A 16,071-nucleotide genomic window follows, 5' to 3' on the forward strand; every position below is an offset into this window, starting at 1 on the left:
TTGTTTAATCGCAAGCCATAATACTTGATTTTAATATTTGGAGGACAATATATAATTTTAAAAATTCTATATTAGAGTATTAGAGTAAGGAAAAAAACGTAAATATTGTAATAATGATTAAAAATTCATTGTTTATTGGAGAATAGCTAAAATCATGTTACAATCACTGCTTAAAAGGTATCTTTAAAAAGCAGAAGTGAAAACAGTTTCACTTATTTAGGGATTATTTTGCCTCTTTGAAGTTTCTGTTCTATAGAAATGTTCCTAGAATTTAAACTCTGATATAATGTTGTTAGTTTTGGGTGAAGCTTGGTCCGGACAGGGACTTTTGCTCATCAGCATTTTTCTCTTCTTTGTTGTTGCTGAGGTTGAAAGGTTTTTTCTGACAGCACCTAGAAAGGAAAAGATGCATAGATTAATGAGTGATGAAAGAGAGAAGGCTGATGTGGCATATGTCTCATATGTCTTGAACCACATAAATTAATAAAAAAAAAAAAAAAACTGCTCTCTCACCCACCCCTCTTATTCCTGGGTGGAGTGGATGGCTCCCTCATTTCAAGCTTGTGTCCTCTACCAGTGCCCTGGGAGCTTCAGGGTTATTTTTAGAATCTTAGCTGTACCTAGAACTGCAAGTTTCTGCACTGAGATGTCTGATGTTTCTCCAGGTATCTATTGGAGCCCACCAGTTGGCTCCAACAGATACCTGTTGGCTCCAGTGTGGGTGTTACTGCCCCCGGTGCTCAAATGACCAAAAAAAAACTACAGTTGTCTTCACCTTCCAGGCTCTTTCTAGTTCTTCCCTTAGTATTTGTCCAATTTCACATTTTCTGTGTTCCTGATTTTTCTGTCATTTGGTATGGCCACATCAATCACTACGACTGTCCTCTTCTGTTATGATTGATGTAATCGTCAATTATTACAATATCCGGTTGATTGGTAACAACTACTTTGGTTGTTTGTATCTGAAAGTCCCACAGGAACGTAGCTCTATCATTCTGGCTACCATTTTTACCAGCTTGCTAAAGGGCTGGTTGGATGAAGATATTTACAAATATTCCCAATTTGATCTGAGAAACTCAGAAATACTCATTTAACAATGGAAGCAGTTTTCTCCCCAGAGTCTTTTTTTCTGAGTGGTTCCCGTATCTTCTGGACGATAAGATGCTACTTTTTTCCAATTCTTTGAACCATATGGCTTATACAAAGGGGTCAAAGTCAAAACTGGAAATCAAAGATGAAGGGACTAATTTTCATTTAGCACAATCACATGTTATGAACAAGCAGGGCGGAGAACAAATGTCCTAAATTCACACATTTTGACATTTATTTGCCGCTTTAAAGATGTCGAACAATTCAAGAGACTGTGCACAACTCCTGCAGAGCTTCTGCAGAAACTCTGCCACAACCAACAACCTAAATAATGAAAAAAAAAAAGGTCACCAGGCACTAAAAGTTTGGTTTTTGATTGTACCTTAAGGGGTTAAAGAGCTACAATCTTATACAATAGAGGCAACAAACACAGTTTTTTTTTAGATAAATAAAATAAAAATGCGATTAAAAAAAAACTAATAAATGGATTGAGCAACTATAGTGGATGTTATATCTGTTGACATTATTTCAATACACCAAAATGTATCCAAAGGTATAACATAAAAAGAACAAGAACTGGATTTTTTTATAAAAAAAAATTTGTACAGATAATTGAAATATTATATACTACATTACATTATGATATAGTTTAAAGTAAAACATAAGTGGAAAATAGATACTAACAGGTACTAAGGCTGATTGAACAACCTGCACAGCAACTCAAATGCAGGCTATCCACTTTGATGGGTGAGGGTGAAATAATAATTCCATGGTAGTTTACTACAAGACTCTAAAATACTTAAGTTTAACATATTGTAAACCTATCACTTAATGTATCAATTAACAACTGACAAACTTTTTTTTGTTCTCAATTTAAGACTTTAATAGAATTTCTATTTAATAGAGGGGTAACCCACTCCAGTCTTTAAGAGGTACTGCACTGCAACTATTTCATACAGTACATCCCTACTCCTATAATACTACAACATCAAGTAGGAAAGCCTATATTACTACATACATGAGGAGAGCAAGCAAAATCCGTACAGAAGCACAATTTCTATTGAACTGAGGCACTAGCATTTCTTACCAGCACTATACTTCAAAGTGTTTACAAAGTGTCTTATATTGGGGTAGTTTTTGGCAACGCTTAGAAAAAAGTTCTCCTGTAAATGTTTATAAAGAAACAGGTCATCCATGTATAATACAGTCTTGAAATCCTTACATTGTGCTTTTATGTGTGTGTGATCATTAACTTTTTTCTCGAGTTGGTTTATATCGGAAACATTATTAAAACAAATTTGGGTGAAATGACATTGGTTTGGTGTTTTATTTAAACCAAGAACTATAAAAACCTACTCTAGTACAAACCCAAGGCCAGTCAGTCTGAAAACGGAAGAAGGAGGTAGTTTTCATTTACCCGGGAAAGCTTTGCATGTGGTCAATGGTGTCTGGCAGAGGCATTCCAAAGCTCTCAGGGAGAAGGAGACTAAGAAGTCCTGTCAAAGCTGTAAGACTTCCCATAAGGATGTAAGGCAGGGAAACAGAATATGTTCCTGTAATGAGACATCAAAAGAGAAATTATGTGAAGGAAAATGAATTCAGTCAGTCAAAACATATTAGAGCAGCTAAAAACAAATAACAAACAAAATATCTGGAAAAAAATGAAGTTGGGTAACATGTCATTGTAATTTTTCCCACCCATTAGAGTATGTAACATTAAAGTAGATTACATTGATATCTATGTCCTAAACCTAACTCCTAGCCCAAGAACAGCATAAAAAAACAATCCCACGTTACTGCTGAGAAACAATACAACATTGGTTCTCTCTCTTTGCAGCAGATGCAAAAGTATAGACACACATCCCTACTCAGACATTTAATAAGACACATCCATTCTGTCAATTACACAGAGCATCAGCCCATTTCATAGACTTGACAGTCAATTAATTACATGTTACATTTCTATGTAAATATGTTTTTTCTTCTCATAGTATTTTAACATTTTTAAAAGTTTTTTTTTCCTGCAAATTACTGTGGTGCAAAAAGTTTTTAGTCAGCCAAAGATTGTGAAAGTTTTTCTAGAAAGAAGAGTTATGTAATGTTCATGATAGGTCCACATAAACTATGAGAGACATAAGCGAAATACCAGTGTAGGATTTTTATATTTTTGTTTTGTTATGGTGGAAAATTTGTTTTAGTCACCTACAAAAAAGTAAGATGTCTTGCCATCACAGACCTGTAACATCTCGTGTCCTCCACTTGTCCCCTGGGTTAAAGGCTGTCTGAACTTATTGTTTGTTTACCATATAAACTGGAGAAGCGGCGCAAGTGAAGTTTGACACTGTCGTTGCACAACATGCAATAATTTATAAGTGTTTTAAATCAGGTTGGGTCCGGATATGCCAGCTGGTCGGTCAGGATCTGGACCCCGTTCCGCTAATCCATGACCTCTGGTTTAAAAGATGTCTGCTCAGTATATCAGTACCTGAAATGTTTCAGAGTACATAACCAGACAGCCAGTAGGATTGTGGAGGGTGTGATTAATAAATAGATTACATCCTGGTTTAGGGAGAAAGCAGAGAGCAGGCTAATTGCAGAACAGAAAACACTCTCCACAAAAGAGTTATAAAAGATCTGAAAACATCTGCAGCATCTTGCTGCAAATGCTGAAGGGCCTAGGCTTCCTTAGAAAGTAAAGTTGGCTCCTTCCCTTCTTGTAGATGGCTACAAAAGTTTTTTGTTCACCTGAACATCAAGGTATTTTGACTACTCCACCAAATAAACTACTTCTCCCATGATGTCAATAGCATTGTTCCTGTTTGTTATTAAATCTTGCATACTGTCCCTTATTTTGTTGACATTTAGGATCAGATGATTGTTTCCACATCATGCCACAAAGCGGTTCCCAAGGTCCTTGTTCTCATCTTCTTGTCCTTTAAAGCAATCAGTGACTACAGACTCATCAACATATATCTGCAGATGACAGGACTCTGTCTTGAACTAGAAGTCAGTTATAAAGACTAAAAAGAAATGCTGAGAGTACTGTCCCCTGTAATGCCCTTCTGCTGCTAACTACTTGTTTAACCAGTTGTGTTTTCTTCTTACAAACTGTAGTCTTTTTTCAGTATGGTACTCTTTAATCTAATTGTTGATGCTTTCACCTCAGTCTTTTGCAGTTTCTCAAATTCAGGCTGAGTCATGTTGAATACGATGCAGAAATTTTAAGAACATGAGCCTCACAGAGCTTTCTGCCTTGTCTAAATGATGGTGGTTATGCTGAAGCAGGTCTATGATGGGATCTTCAACTCAAACTCAGTGTTGATAAGCAAAACAGGCTCCTTATAGCTGATTGTTTGCTTGCTCAGATGAACCAACAGAAGTGTTTTTAGGACATTCATGAAATGGAATGTTGGCGCAAAAAATTAGTTTTGTCCAGATTTCTATCTGTCTGATCATCCTTCTGCTTAAAGCCTGTGATGTTATTCATCCCTGACCATGCATCACTGATGTTGTTTTGCTGGAGCTTGCTTTCCAGTCTTTTCCTGTATACCTCCTTGTTTTCTCAAAGTGGCTTCTGAATGCTACTCAATAATTCTGTCTATCACCCTTTTCTTAAATATTTAATTAAATGGCTTTATTTAAATCCTGAGTGTAAGATTCTAAATTTGTTATGCCTAGATTAAACCCAACCTTGCAGTTGGGTTTAATCCTTTGATCACCTTAGAAAACCTCCAGCTCCCAACTCCAGTCCTCCCTGGCAGAAACACCCTGCTTATTCAGTAAGCTCCTGTCTGAGTTCCATTCCCAGCTTAAGTCTGAACCATCCGCTAACCTCTCCGTTTCTCTGCCTCCAGTGCAAGGATGATCCAGCTCAAGTGGCTCCTCCATAACAATATCCATTCCTTCTCTGTTGTTTGCTATCAGTTTCAAGGGGAAAATAAAACCTTTTGATCTGAATACATCCTTTTCCTTGGCTGTTCTCTGCATGTGGGTCAAACACCTTGCTTCTAACATGACACTTTGCTTTGTGGTGTCTTCTTTTGAAGGTTTGTTTAACATTACCATTGTAACTAAAGTGTACTACAGCTGTATTTGGGTTCACAAATATGAAAACCAGTCCGTTGTGCAAAAACCTGTGGGTGGCAACTGCTCTACATATAGGACATTATATAGTTTGCTTTAAGGAATAACTTTCTTTTTACCAGTCTTCCACACTTTAGATTGGATTGCAATCCTAGCAACAGATCCAACAGTTATACTTTAGTTGTTCATCTTTGTGTTTTTTCTATTACATAAAATAAACATGGGATTATTGTTAGAGCCCGAATAATAAAAAGGCAAGGTTCAATGTATAAACATAATTTTCAAGGGCATCTTAGCTCATACATTTTTGTAAGACTTATGGAATATGATGGTACTCACGTAAGTATATAAAGTACGGAGCTATAATGCTGCCTATTCTGGAGGCTGTTGAGCAGGCGCCAACAGCTGTGTTCCTCAGCACAGTTGGGTACAGCTCTGCTGTGTAAGCATAAACAACAGCAAATGCGGTTGTCACTGCAAATTTTCCCATCATCTCAAATGTTATGGAGAGGACTGCCAAGTCTGGAAGAAATATAAAGATAAAATTGAACAAGATTATATGCAGAAGTTTTTGTATACAAGAGTTGAAGAAATTGTTCAAGTTCTGGTGTCGTACGTGTTGGTATTAGTTGTATGATCAATATGAACAATCCCCCTGTAAAAAGCGACAAGGAAAGACTGAGCCGCCGGGAACACCAGCGAAACATAACCCACGACAAACAGTAGGCTGGAATCTCTACCACAGCGGACAGGAAACAGTTTAAGAAAGGATTTCCATGGAGGTTCGTCGTGTTCAGGGAAAGAGCATAGTAGGAGATGTTGATGGTGTTCCTGTTGCAAACATATATGAAGCACACAAAGGTATTTGGCATGAGTATTTATTTAATTATCAACTTCTAAGTTAAAACAAACAAAATAAAGTATATTTTAAATATTTGTTTCTACACGGCAACTATATGGGGCATGTGTACAATCTGTTTACTCCATGACCCTGTTCAATGCTGGGGGACAAATCGATTAGAGAACAGAGGGAAGGTGAGACGGCATTCCAGAGCTCAGACGGGAGCAGTGGGAAATTAGTGCAAAAGCACTGGCTGAGAGAGCACCAGAACGGGCATGAGGCGGTCAGCCATGCCCCCCTGTGGAGCTAAGGTATTAAAGTGGTGCATAATGGAGCAGCCCCCCAGGCAGACAGGGAGAGAGAAGGCAGTAGCTAGTATTAGAGGCTAACTGTGAAGGATCACAGAAGCACAGCAGTCGATTGGAGAAACAAGCCAGGTCAACAGAGTGCTGAAGTTGGGGGAGACGGCTGGCTGGAGCTAGCGTCTTCAAGCTAATTGTGTGAGATGAAACGAGAACAGCGGAGGATTGGAGAAGCCTGAGAGGAGGGAGGAGGGCGGCTGCTGTCAGGTGTCGGAACAGTCCTGCTAGGGCTAAATCAAAGCAGCTTTTTTTAAAGCCACTCACATAACTCTTAACAGCAGACTTTACTTCGTCCTTTATCAACATTATTTTCTCTATCTTCCATTTTAATTTAAAAAAGCTTGTATTCACTGCCTCCGTCACCATAGCTCACAACCAAATATAGTCCCTGAAAGATTTTTGCGATGTAAATCTAAAAAAAGTTCAGACTTCTTTAGCTCCTGCAAACTTCATTTGTCGTATTTGCAGAAGCGATGTGACTTCACCAAAATCGTGCTATTCGCCACACCAAATACGTCGCCTTCCCCTCGCTCCACCAGTTTTAGATCATTGAGTTCATCTCATAAAATGGGAGCAAAACTAAAAGTGCTGCGTTTATATTTTTGCTGAGTGTATGTTTTTCTCTGATCAAAGTGTTGTTGGTTCTGTGTGCATAGTTGCTAAGGAAAACACCAGAAGACTAACCAGATGAACCACATTGTGAGAGAAAGCCATCGGATGTTTGGAGAATGAAGAAGGTCACAAATGTTGTGGGTCTTTGCCTCTCCAGTCTTTGCTACATTCTGTAAGAGAGAAGATGATAAAAGGGCTTGGTGACTATTGTTACCTGTACTCATTGCATCAGTCCAAATTCAATTATTGAGGTATGAATCTTACTGCTGAACATGAATGCAAAACATGGCCAAATTTTTTTACACAGCAAGACAAACAAGACAAAATCCTTTTTTCATTCTACTTTTTTTTTAATAATACTTGTGCCTATTTTAAAAATGAAAAAAGCTTTTTTTTAAAGTATTTTTAACCTTAAAGAGGGTGGTGTAATTGTTAGGACTCCTGTCTGTGGTTTGTGTTTTGTGTGTTTGTCTTCCTTCCTCCACCAGGCGGCGCCTGGCCTGATTCACCTCCTCACACACCTGCAAAGGGTATTCTCATTAACGGAGTGCTCTTAAGCTGCTGACTGCCACTACCTCGACGCCAGAGTGTTTTCCAGTTTTGGGTACTCTAGCCAAGCTGAGTTTTGCTGAGTCAAACTGAGTTTTTGTCAACCTGTGTTTTAATCTTGCTATTTTTGTCTTTGCCTCTCGGCAGGAAGTCATCCTGCAAACTGGACGTTTCAGACCTTCTCTCCCTGGAAGGATCAACTGAGCCTCAAACTGAGCTGGGGATTCAAACAGGAGGTTTGGATCAACTTTCCTCCAAGGGATTGTTTGAGGTTCACACTGAGCAAGAGATTCATCTGCACCACAGTCCGTTCAAGTACTGCAGGAAATCTGAGTGGCAGTCAGTTTCTCCGTTCTCCTACAAACAACTGCATTCTGGGTATACCCTGTCCGCCCTCCAACAAAAAAGACAAACACTGGAACACCCCACACCGACTGGAGTCAACCACTTTTCTGGAAACTTCCGTGTGAGCAGTGTTCCGTGTGAGCAGTGTTCAGGGCAACACTGGAATCTCCACAAGCTTCTCAATAAACCTGTTAAACTGTATTGGTTTCTCTGCATGTGGGTCCGAGCTCTTGATAAAATCATGACAGTAATACCTTTATAAGAACAAAACATCCTTTCACTCAATTAGCTCTAGTTAAAGCTGTCTTTTGATTTTAAAGATCAACAGACTGTAATTTGCACATATTCTTCTAAACTATAAAGCTCAGCAGATTGGATGTGCAATGTTCAAACATTTAATCAAAGTCCTTGTTCCTGCATTTCTGGAAGTATTTTTCGGGTTGTTACATTTTTTAAAGACTTCTAGGATTGACTTGTATTCTGCTCCCTCTCTCTTTCAATAAACTCTTTATTGGCCTTTGTCCATATTGATAAAAGCTCCCCATTATGCTGGGGAATGAAACATAGATAGATGAATACATAGATAATTTAAGCTCAGTTTTTGTTTATATTACTGCACTGTAAATAGATTATTATGGGTAATACCCACTTGGATGCATACATGACTAAGTGTTCTCACCATTAGAGGTCCAAAGATGACGGCTGGTGGTTCAATCTTATTTATCTTGGCAGCTTTTCGAATTATGAGTTCGGCTTCTTCTATTTTACCCCGCGAAAGAAGCCATCGAGGGGACTCTGTAATAAACCTACCTCATTTAGCAATATTGTGAGAGAGAGGGAGAAAGATGGAGAAGGAAGCCATCAGCAATGATGTAAAACTATTTTCAGAATAGACAAAAATGTTTCAGTGCCTTCCTGCTTATTATTAGAAGTATTGTAAAGAAAAAGGCACTATTTAAAGTATCTTCACAACACCAGGTCTTCAAAGATTGACAAAAAAGGCCATTAAAATGAATGTACAATATTTGTGGGTATGTGAAATAAGTGGGCATGTGATCTACAGTGATTAGTGGCAAATGTTAAGACATGCAACCTGACATTGTTCAATCCCCCTAAAATAAACATATTGCATGTTATAAAGGCATTTGAGAGTTGTGTTGAGAGAAAAATATCAGCTATAATCCTAAATAATATTTATATACCAATTTACATAAGTAACTAATCTCCAAGTGCTACAAAAAAAGTAAAAAAAGAAAAAACAGAAACAATGTTACAGATTGTTACAACTGTTACAGAAACAATGGACATCATGCAAGCAGCGTTTGCACAAATACATTTTTTTCTTAAATCGTTCATATGAATAACTTAGGAGAAAATGTCGCTTTCACCATTTTTGTTCAATTTCTTATGTTCTCTCAGGTACAAACACATTTTAGTGTTCTGGAATTGACATAGGAGACATGCGCAATCTATCAGCTGTTATCCAAACCTAGTTTTTCAATAAATTATTAAATTTGTTTTACTTAATAGCAATTGTCCATTTCATTGGGCTACATCAATATATATTATGTAACTCTACAAATATATATTATATATTTTTTAATTTATAAAAAAAAATGTATATATATATTATATTTCTATTTAGTGATGATTTATAGAACAGCATCAACAAAAATAGATCTTTTAAGTTGATATTCTGAGCTCTGTAAGCGCTCCGTTGAAAGCTGCTGCTGCTGCGGTGGATGCTGGGACAGCTGTCAATCTCAAGAATGGACAAGTCTGCTCTTACGCACAATGGGTAAAGAGGGAGGGGCAAGAACAACATACGGGGACTTTGTCCGTTCTAAGTCTTTTGTTCCTTTGAATTGGAAAAGTACTAAGGCTGAGGCTGATGATGTTTCACTAGTACATGAGTGCTTGAGAATGCACAAGTACAGATATTGAGAAACAGCCATTGTTTCAATATGTAAAGTACAGGTGTGTGTGTGTATTAAAAGAAAATTTAAAGAAACTTTGCCAGGTTAGTTGATCGAGAACTAATGTTATAAGCATTTACATCATATGCTGCATCTTCTGCCTCCATCAGTAGTTTCCATTGATCAAATGGTTTTTATTTTTATTATTTTCATTTTTTTATTCTGTTTTTATTCCCGTTGTGCAGTGCAACCACACAGTTTACAGCTTTTGTGATTTATTTCACTATTTGGCTTTTATTGTTTAGCTTGACAGGCTTTTACCACCTTTCAGTCAGCAAAACTGTGAGTTCTGAACTACTAAAGTCTATCTTCTTTGACTTCAATGCCATTTCTGTGAATGACCATGTGCTCACTTACACAAAGGTGGAATAAATCAAGTTTACAGGGATCATCAATGTTTGACTGAAGTTAATACTGTTTGTTGAATCTCATGTAGCCCATTCGTAAGAGCCCACAGTAGGAGAAAAAGCGAGAAGAGAAATTCACGACAAATGTTAATTAAAAAAATATTCCATGAAAGAAGAAGCAACCCGAAAAACATACACACCTACCTACCAAAAGAGAGGCAAACGAATGCAGCCCGTCAACATAAAAATGACTTGAAGTGACCTCCAGCCCCTCAACAAGAATGCCAGCAGGGGTATGAGCATGTAGCCCAAAGCAAAGAACAGACACACTCCAGCAGTGGAAAATAATGTTCTGACCCGTGGACCTAAAAGTTCAGCTCCTGAATATGAAATTTGAAACTTGTTAAATTTGCATGTACTTTCAGATGGAGAACAATAGATAGGACTTAATGCAGCAAACATACCTAGAACAAATGCAACCAGATAGTTGGAAATTATTTCTAATCCGAGAAAAAAATATAAGATGACAAACATGATCCAGCTTGAAGAGAATATCTGAATCAGTGTTGTAACAACTTGCAATGCTGTGGTGGCAAACATTATTGTTTTTCTCCCGAACCTGAAATTAAGACAAAGCAAAGAGTCAGTAAACATTTTGGCCAAATAGTAACATATGTTATAAAGTTACATTTTTATGTCTGGAGTTTAAAAAGAACAGTAATCCTCCACCAGATGCTACTTTTTTATGTAGTAGAGAACATTCAGATCTACCTACTGGTTCTTGGAACAAACTGATAAAAAAAAAAAGAAACTATGAAAAAAGTTACATTATTCAAACATCTGTTCTGAGATCACTAAGGAAACAAGCTTTTGTCTTGGATAGGTTCTAAATAGTAGATATACGTGGCTACGGAGCTTCTTTTATAGGGGAGACTTATCAAAAAGTATATGATGATACATGATTTTAGGTTTTCATGTTCACTATTGAACGTAAAGATTAAACACTTTTTCCCTGTTACAAGGTTCTGATATCCCAATACACCTGAATTAACCACTATTATGGTCATTCTAAAAAGAGTTTATTTTCATTTAACTCATATTTTGAGCTAAAAATTATAAAGTGCCAAATTAAGCAATAAATATGATGGTTCATAAAAACAGATAAAAAAAATCATTAACCATGGAAGGGGGAAATCTAAACACAATATGCTGTCATTATATTAAGAATTATAATTTATATCATGGCGGGAACCATTAGATTATTCAATTTATCATTGTAGAATGCCAAATCAATTCAAACATTTATGTGGTTAACCTGACAAGTAAATCCAACTTAGACCAAACATTTTTAGTACCGCAGCAGTAGCCCCGCCCACTGATTTTGAAATAGAAAGCCTACAAGTTGAATAGATCATGAAATATTTATGGATTTGACTGTGAAACTAATGTATAATTCTATTTAATTATACAGATCAAAATTATAGGATTTACTTTGACACATTAAAGAAAATTTATTTAAGGATTTTCTCTTTCATACATTTTTTTCTTCATGAAAATCCTCTGTATAAGGTTTTTTGAATGTACATAAAAAACATAAAGTTATTCTTGGGTTAAAATAAAAAAAATTACAGTGTACCCTACCCGTCTATGTAAGTTCATTTAATTGTAATTTAAAAAATTGCAACCTGTCAGAGAGCTGTCCCGAAAAGAAGGATCCTGTAAGAAGACCACCGAAAAACGCTGAAGAAGTAAATGGCTTCTTCCAGCCTTCATCACACACCAGGTTCCACTGTCAAAAAATAAATGCACAAAGAAAATTTATTTCATGTTGTAGGTGAAGAGGTAAAACAATAAAAAGTAACATGATCAAGTCAATCCTCAAGCCAAGTTTTTTGTCTTTTGAAAGAAAAGCAATATTGAGATTGGTCAATCTTTTTGAACCATCTTGGCACTTATACTGAACTGCAAATTATAATAAAATATAAAGGATTATATTATGGCTTTTAAATTTGATACATCCCTCACTCCAAATTTGAGCATTACAGATTTAACAAATATATATGCCGATAACTTCTCTCACATATCCACACCTCAGTCACAATAGTAGATGTATAAACGCTTTGGTCAAACTCCCATCCATCCAAGCAGCCTTCTTTCGGCACATTAGAAAGATTAACATCCACTCCAGGTAGAAGGCCTGTCTCTGAGTGACTCAGTATATCCTCCAGTTTGTATCTGGAGCACTTGCTGGGCACCAAAGCACCACTGAGGCTTGGGTCTTCCTCCAGCGGGATGCTGCTGTTTCTCCATGCAGCACTAAGGTTCAGATGTGCAGGCACCAGGCAGCGGTGGGCTGGCGTGTCGGCCACAAAAACGATAGAGAAGGTAATGAGTCCATTGGGAACCACACATAGGCAGAGAAGGAAAAAGACCCGCTGCTGGAAAGGTCCCCATTGTCCGAGAAAGGAAGTTGCTGCTTCGTAATCAGTTACTTTGTTGGGTGGACGATCTGGGAGCATGATTACTGACAGAAAACGGGAGTGAATGAGCTCAGATTGGGGTTTTCTAAAGCTTTTTAGCTTCATCTACAATCCGTCCCACCCTCCTCTTTGGTTTTGGGAGTGGAAAGTTGCTTCTTTCTGAAAAAAAGGAAGAAAAATGTTATGCTTTGTAGGCCAAACCCTAATCTAACTCTGAAAATTTGATACTTATTAACTGCCCTTGCAGAAAAGAGTTGTTATGAGCCTGAGTTACATCATCATAAAAATTCTAACAACATTAATGTGATGGTGAAGATCTTTTTTTAAGCTTATTCATTGGTACTCTGCATGCAGAATATTGCATTTTTTAAGGGGAAGAAATATTTTAATGTTTGAAGTTCGGTTAAACTTTTATCTGTAACTTATTCATTTCTTAACCTTAGTTTCAAGCACAATATCAGTATTCTCTGGCTGCCCTTTTCTCTCCTCTATAGCTGCTCACACTGAACATGGTTCAGCTTCTTCCTTTTAAACCTTCCACTGCTCTGCTTGCTGAGACATTTTTCTTTTATGCTCTCTAACTAACAAATTTTTATGTCTTACCCAAAATTATGGACAAGTTTGGACTAAAACTACTATATGTCAATGATTCCCAAGGAATATTATTACTTGAATCTCTTATTAAAATATTTTGATGTTTTTTTTCATCAAACCCAAAAGACGGATAAGTCAATTCCAGCTAAATAGCACAAGATGCAATCCGTCACCAAACATACTTTCACAGAAATGTAATATTCTGAAGATGAGACTCTATGGGCTTGTAGTGAATGCTGATGTTGATATGGGATACAGCAGTAATTCAACTGTGCTTGTTGAAGCGTTGTTTGTGCCATTTTTTTTTTTGTTTGCTTTATTTATTTGGGAAAACAGTCATTTGATTTGCATTTATCTGACTGGCTTGTTTTGTTTTATTGACTAAATACTGAGTGAAATAACATTAGAACATTTTTTTTAAAAGTACTGTATACAGCATATTCAGAACAAGTATAACAGTTGTACAGTTTAATCATTATTCAACAACCAATAAAAAAAATCAGTAAGGATTTATATTTATCGCCAGAGCTTTGCTTTTAGCGATGGGGAACAGTCTGTTCTCCCCTCAAACACAAGTGGTGACTGAGCTAAAAGTTGTCAGGCAACAAAACAGATATGATACTTACCTGAAGAGACATATTTTGGTTCTTTAATGTAGAATTGAATCTAAAGGGGTGATGTGGTCTTACCTTTACAAGTAACTCTATGACTTCTTAATCTGCTGGGTGAAAGTTTGTCTGTTGTTAAATTACAAAATACCAAGGGAGATTGTTTACTTTTGCTGCAGTGCATATTTGCCAGTTGTATCAGGAGTGCAAAACCTGTCAGTTACAAGACTTCTGCTTCCCGTGGCGAAAAGTTCAACAAAGTTGCTTTATTTACCTCCTCCAAGGAGGTTATCTTTTTAGGAGAGTTTGTGTGTTTGTCTGTCCGTAAACGGGATAACCTGAAAAGTTCTGAATGGATTTTAATGGCATTTTTATCAGAAGTGTTTCTCATGCCAAGGGACAATTCATTACATTTTGTTAATGATCCAGATCATAAGCTACATACAGTAATATTTTAAAAGATTCTCTAACGTTGTGAGATAGGGATATTTGGCAGAACAAGCAGTTCCCCCATAAACCAAAAGGTGGCAGTACTGAGTATTGGTAGTCTCAGCATTGGACTGAAAAAGGCCGGAGGTGTTTTACTGAAGAAGAAATAGTTTTTTGTGTGTGTGTGTGTGGCAAACATAATCCTAGAAGTCATTCTGTACTAAGGGTACTCACCATTTATTGCTCCTGTAACTTTCTTAATGGGATTGACTAAGTTCAGTTCTGTGATAAATAAATTATTGTTAAAAAAATAAGTAACACCAATTTCTAAAGTTTAAAGAAGCTCCATATAAAGAAGCACAAAAACACACTTTTTTGCAGCTTGTCCCTTGATTATTGAGACATACTGTAAAAAGTCTTAAAGAAATGTATACAGTAAGGTTAAAAAATATAAGTTCTCCTCTTAAATAATTTGGACGGAAAGATTTCAACCACCAAACTTGACTTGGATTATGAGAAGAAAAAAAAAAATTATTTATCTTAGCTTATATTTAAATTTCTCTTTCACATTTCCACCTATTTCCATATCTCTGCTAATGGTACGCCATCAATAAACCTGAAAACATGATGATGACTAAAGGATGAGGAGAAGCAGTTGCAAGTTACAGGGTTCAAGGTCAGATGTTTTACTGCTTACCTTTTAAAAGAAGAAAACATTAACTAAAACTACCAGTTCTCCATGGAGTTTGCATTAGTAGACCTGCAAGTAAATGTTTACCAGTACATACAGTTTCCTGTATGTCTCCATCCAGGTTTTTTACATTAGCTCTAAAGTGTGATTTAAAGCAGTATACTTGATATACAAATCTGATTTTGATTAAATGTTTATTGCCTATTTAAATAGAGAAGCCAAGAGAGTTACTCGGCAGCGCGTCAGGTTCAAACCGGTTTTCCAACTAAAAAGGCCAAGCAGCTGTTCTGAAATAAAAGAAATCATGATCTATCCCTGAACAGAATATGCAGTTGAGAGTTGGGTCTGTGGTTACGTCTGTCTTAGTCAAGGCTGCTAAAATAGATCAGAATAATTGCGGCATTAGTTTAGTTAAACAATGTTTTTTCTTTCTTTCTCATACATTATTGTTGTCATAAAATTAAGGCTGTCAAAGTTGATAACATGTTAACACAAAATGCTTTTAAAGGCACTAATTTTTTTTAAGCGAAATTAATGCAGTGACCTTTAAAACTCAGGCCACTCCAAGCTCTGGAAATCAGGAGGCAATCCACCGAGGTTAATGCAACCAACGACCGACAACCCGGTGAGCACCTTTGGAAAAGGGAAGCATTTTGAATTAGGGCTCAATATTTTGGCCAAAGTCCTGAATCGATTTGATTTCAACTCATGCAGTCTGAATCAATTAATTTCGATTAAGTTGGATTAAATTCGATCTGCTCTTACAATAATGAAAGTGGCTCAACTGTGTTGCAAAATACACATGTATTTTAAATTGTTTCCTTCATAAATACTTTCCTACACCAAAACTCGGCAACTCCTGCCACCCCTGTGCCATGCCAGAGGCTCCTCTCACTGTCTGGACTTACTGTGAACAAGAAGACAAACTCCTTGGCTTCTCAAAATGTAAACAGATTTGTCTGTTTGAGCAACTGGCTCAGTCGAAGGAATAACTTGACATTTATTCGGTCTGTTTAAAAACAGAAGAAATTGAAGCTGGTGTTCTGCTGGAGGATAAAAAAACAG

General features: G+C 36.8%; 1 protein-coding gene across 1 annotated transcript; it reads right to left on the bottom strand.

Moving 5' to 3' along the window:
* Nucleotides 1–182: 182 nt before the first annotated feature.
* On the bottom strand, nt 183–12,760 carry LOC107104962 (solute carrier family 22 member 5-like). Its single transcript, XM_015405076.1, has 10 exons — nt 12,295–12,760; nt 11,890–11,993; nt 10,669–10,823; nt 10,413–10,584; nt 8,561–8,687; nt 7,060–7,157; nt 5,789–6,003; nt 5,512–5,694; nt 2,507–2,642; nt 183–392 (listed from the first exon to the last, which is right to left on the bottom strand). The coding sequence occupies exons 1-10, from the start codon at nt 12,721–12,723 to the stop codon at nt 293–295; spliced, it is 1,719 nt and encodes a 572-aa protein (XP_015260562.1). The 5' UTR covers nt 12,724–12,760; the 3' UTR covers nt 183–292.
* Between the last annotated feature and the right edge of the window lie 3,311 nt (nt 12,761–16,071).

This window comes from Cyprinodon variegatus, unplaced genomic scaffold, assembly GCF_000732505.1.
Source record: "Cyprinodon variegatus isolate N-32 unplaced genomic scaffold, C_variegatus-1.0 Scaffold36, whole genome shotgun sequence".
Classification (NCBI taxonomy): Eukaryota; Metazoa; Chordata; class Actinopteri; order Cyprinodontiformes; family Cyprinodontidae; genus Cyprinodon; species Cyprinodon variegatus.

Bases quoted from the DNA above. Each gene is read 5' to 3' on its own strand.
- LOC107104962 (XM_015405076.1), bottom strand. From the start codon at position 12,723: ATGCTCCCAGATCGTCCACCCAACAAAGTAACTGATTACGAAGCAGCA. The intron at 6,004-7,059 runs GTTAGTCTTCTG...TGTTTGCAACAG, and splicing joins CTCACAATGTGGTTCATCTG to GAACACCATCAACATCTCCT. The intron at 2,643-5,511 runs GTGAGTACCATC...GTCTCATTACAG, and splicing joins TCCGTACTTTATATACTTAC to GAACATATTCTGTTTCCCTG.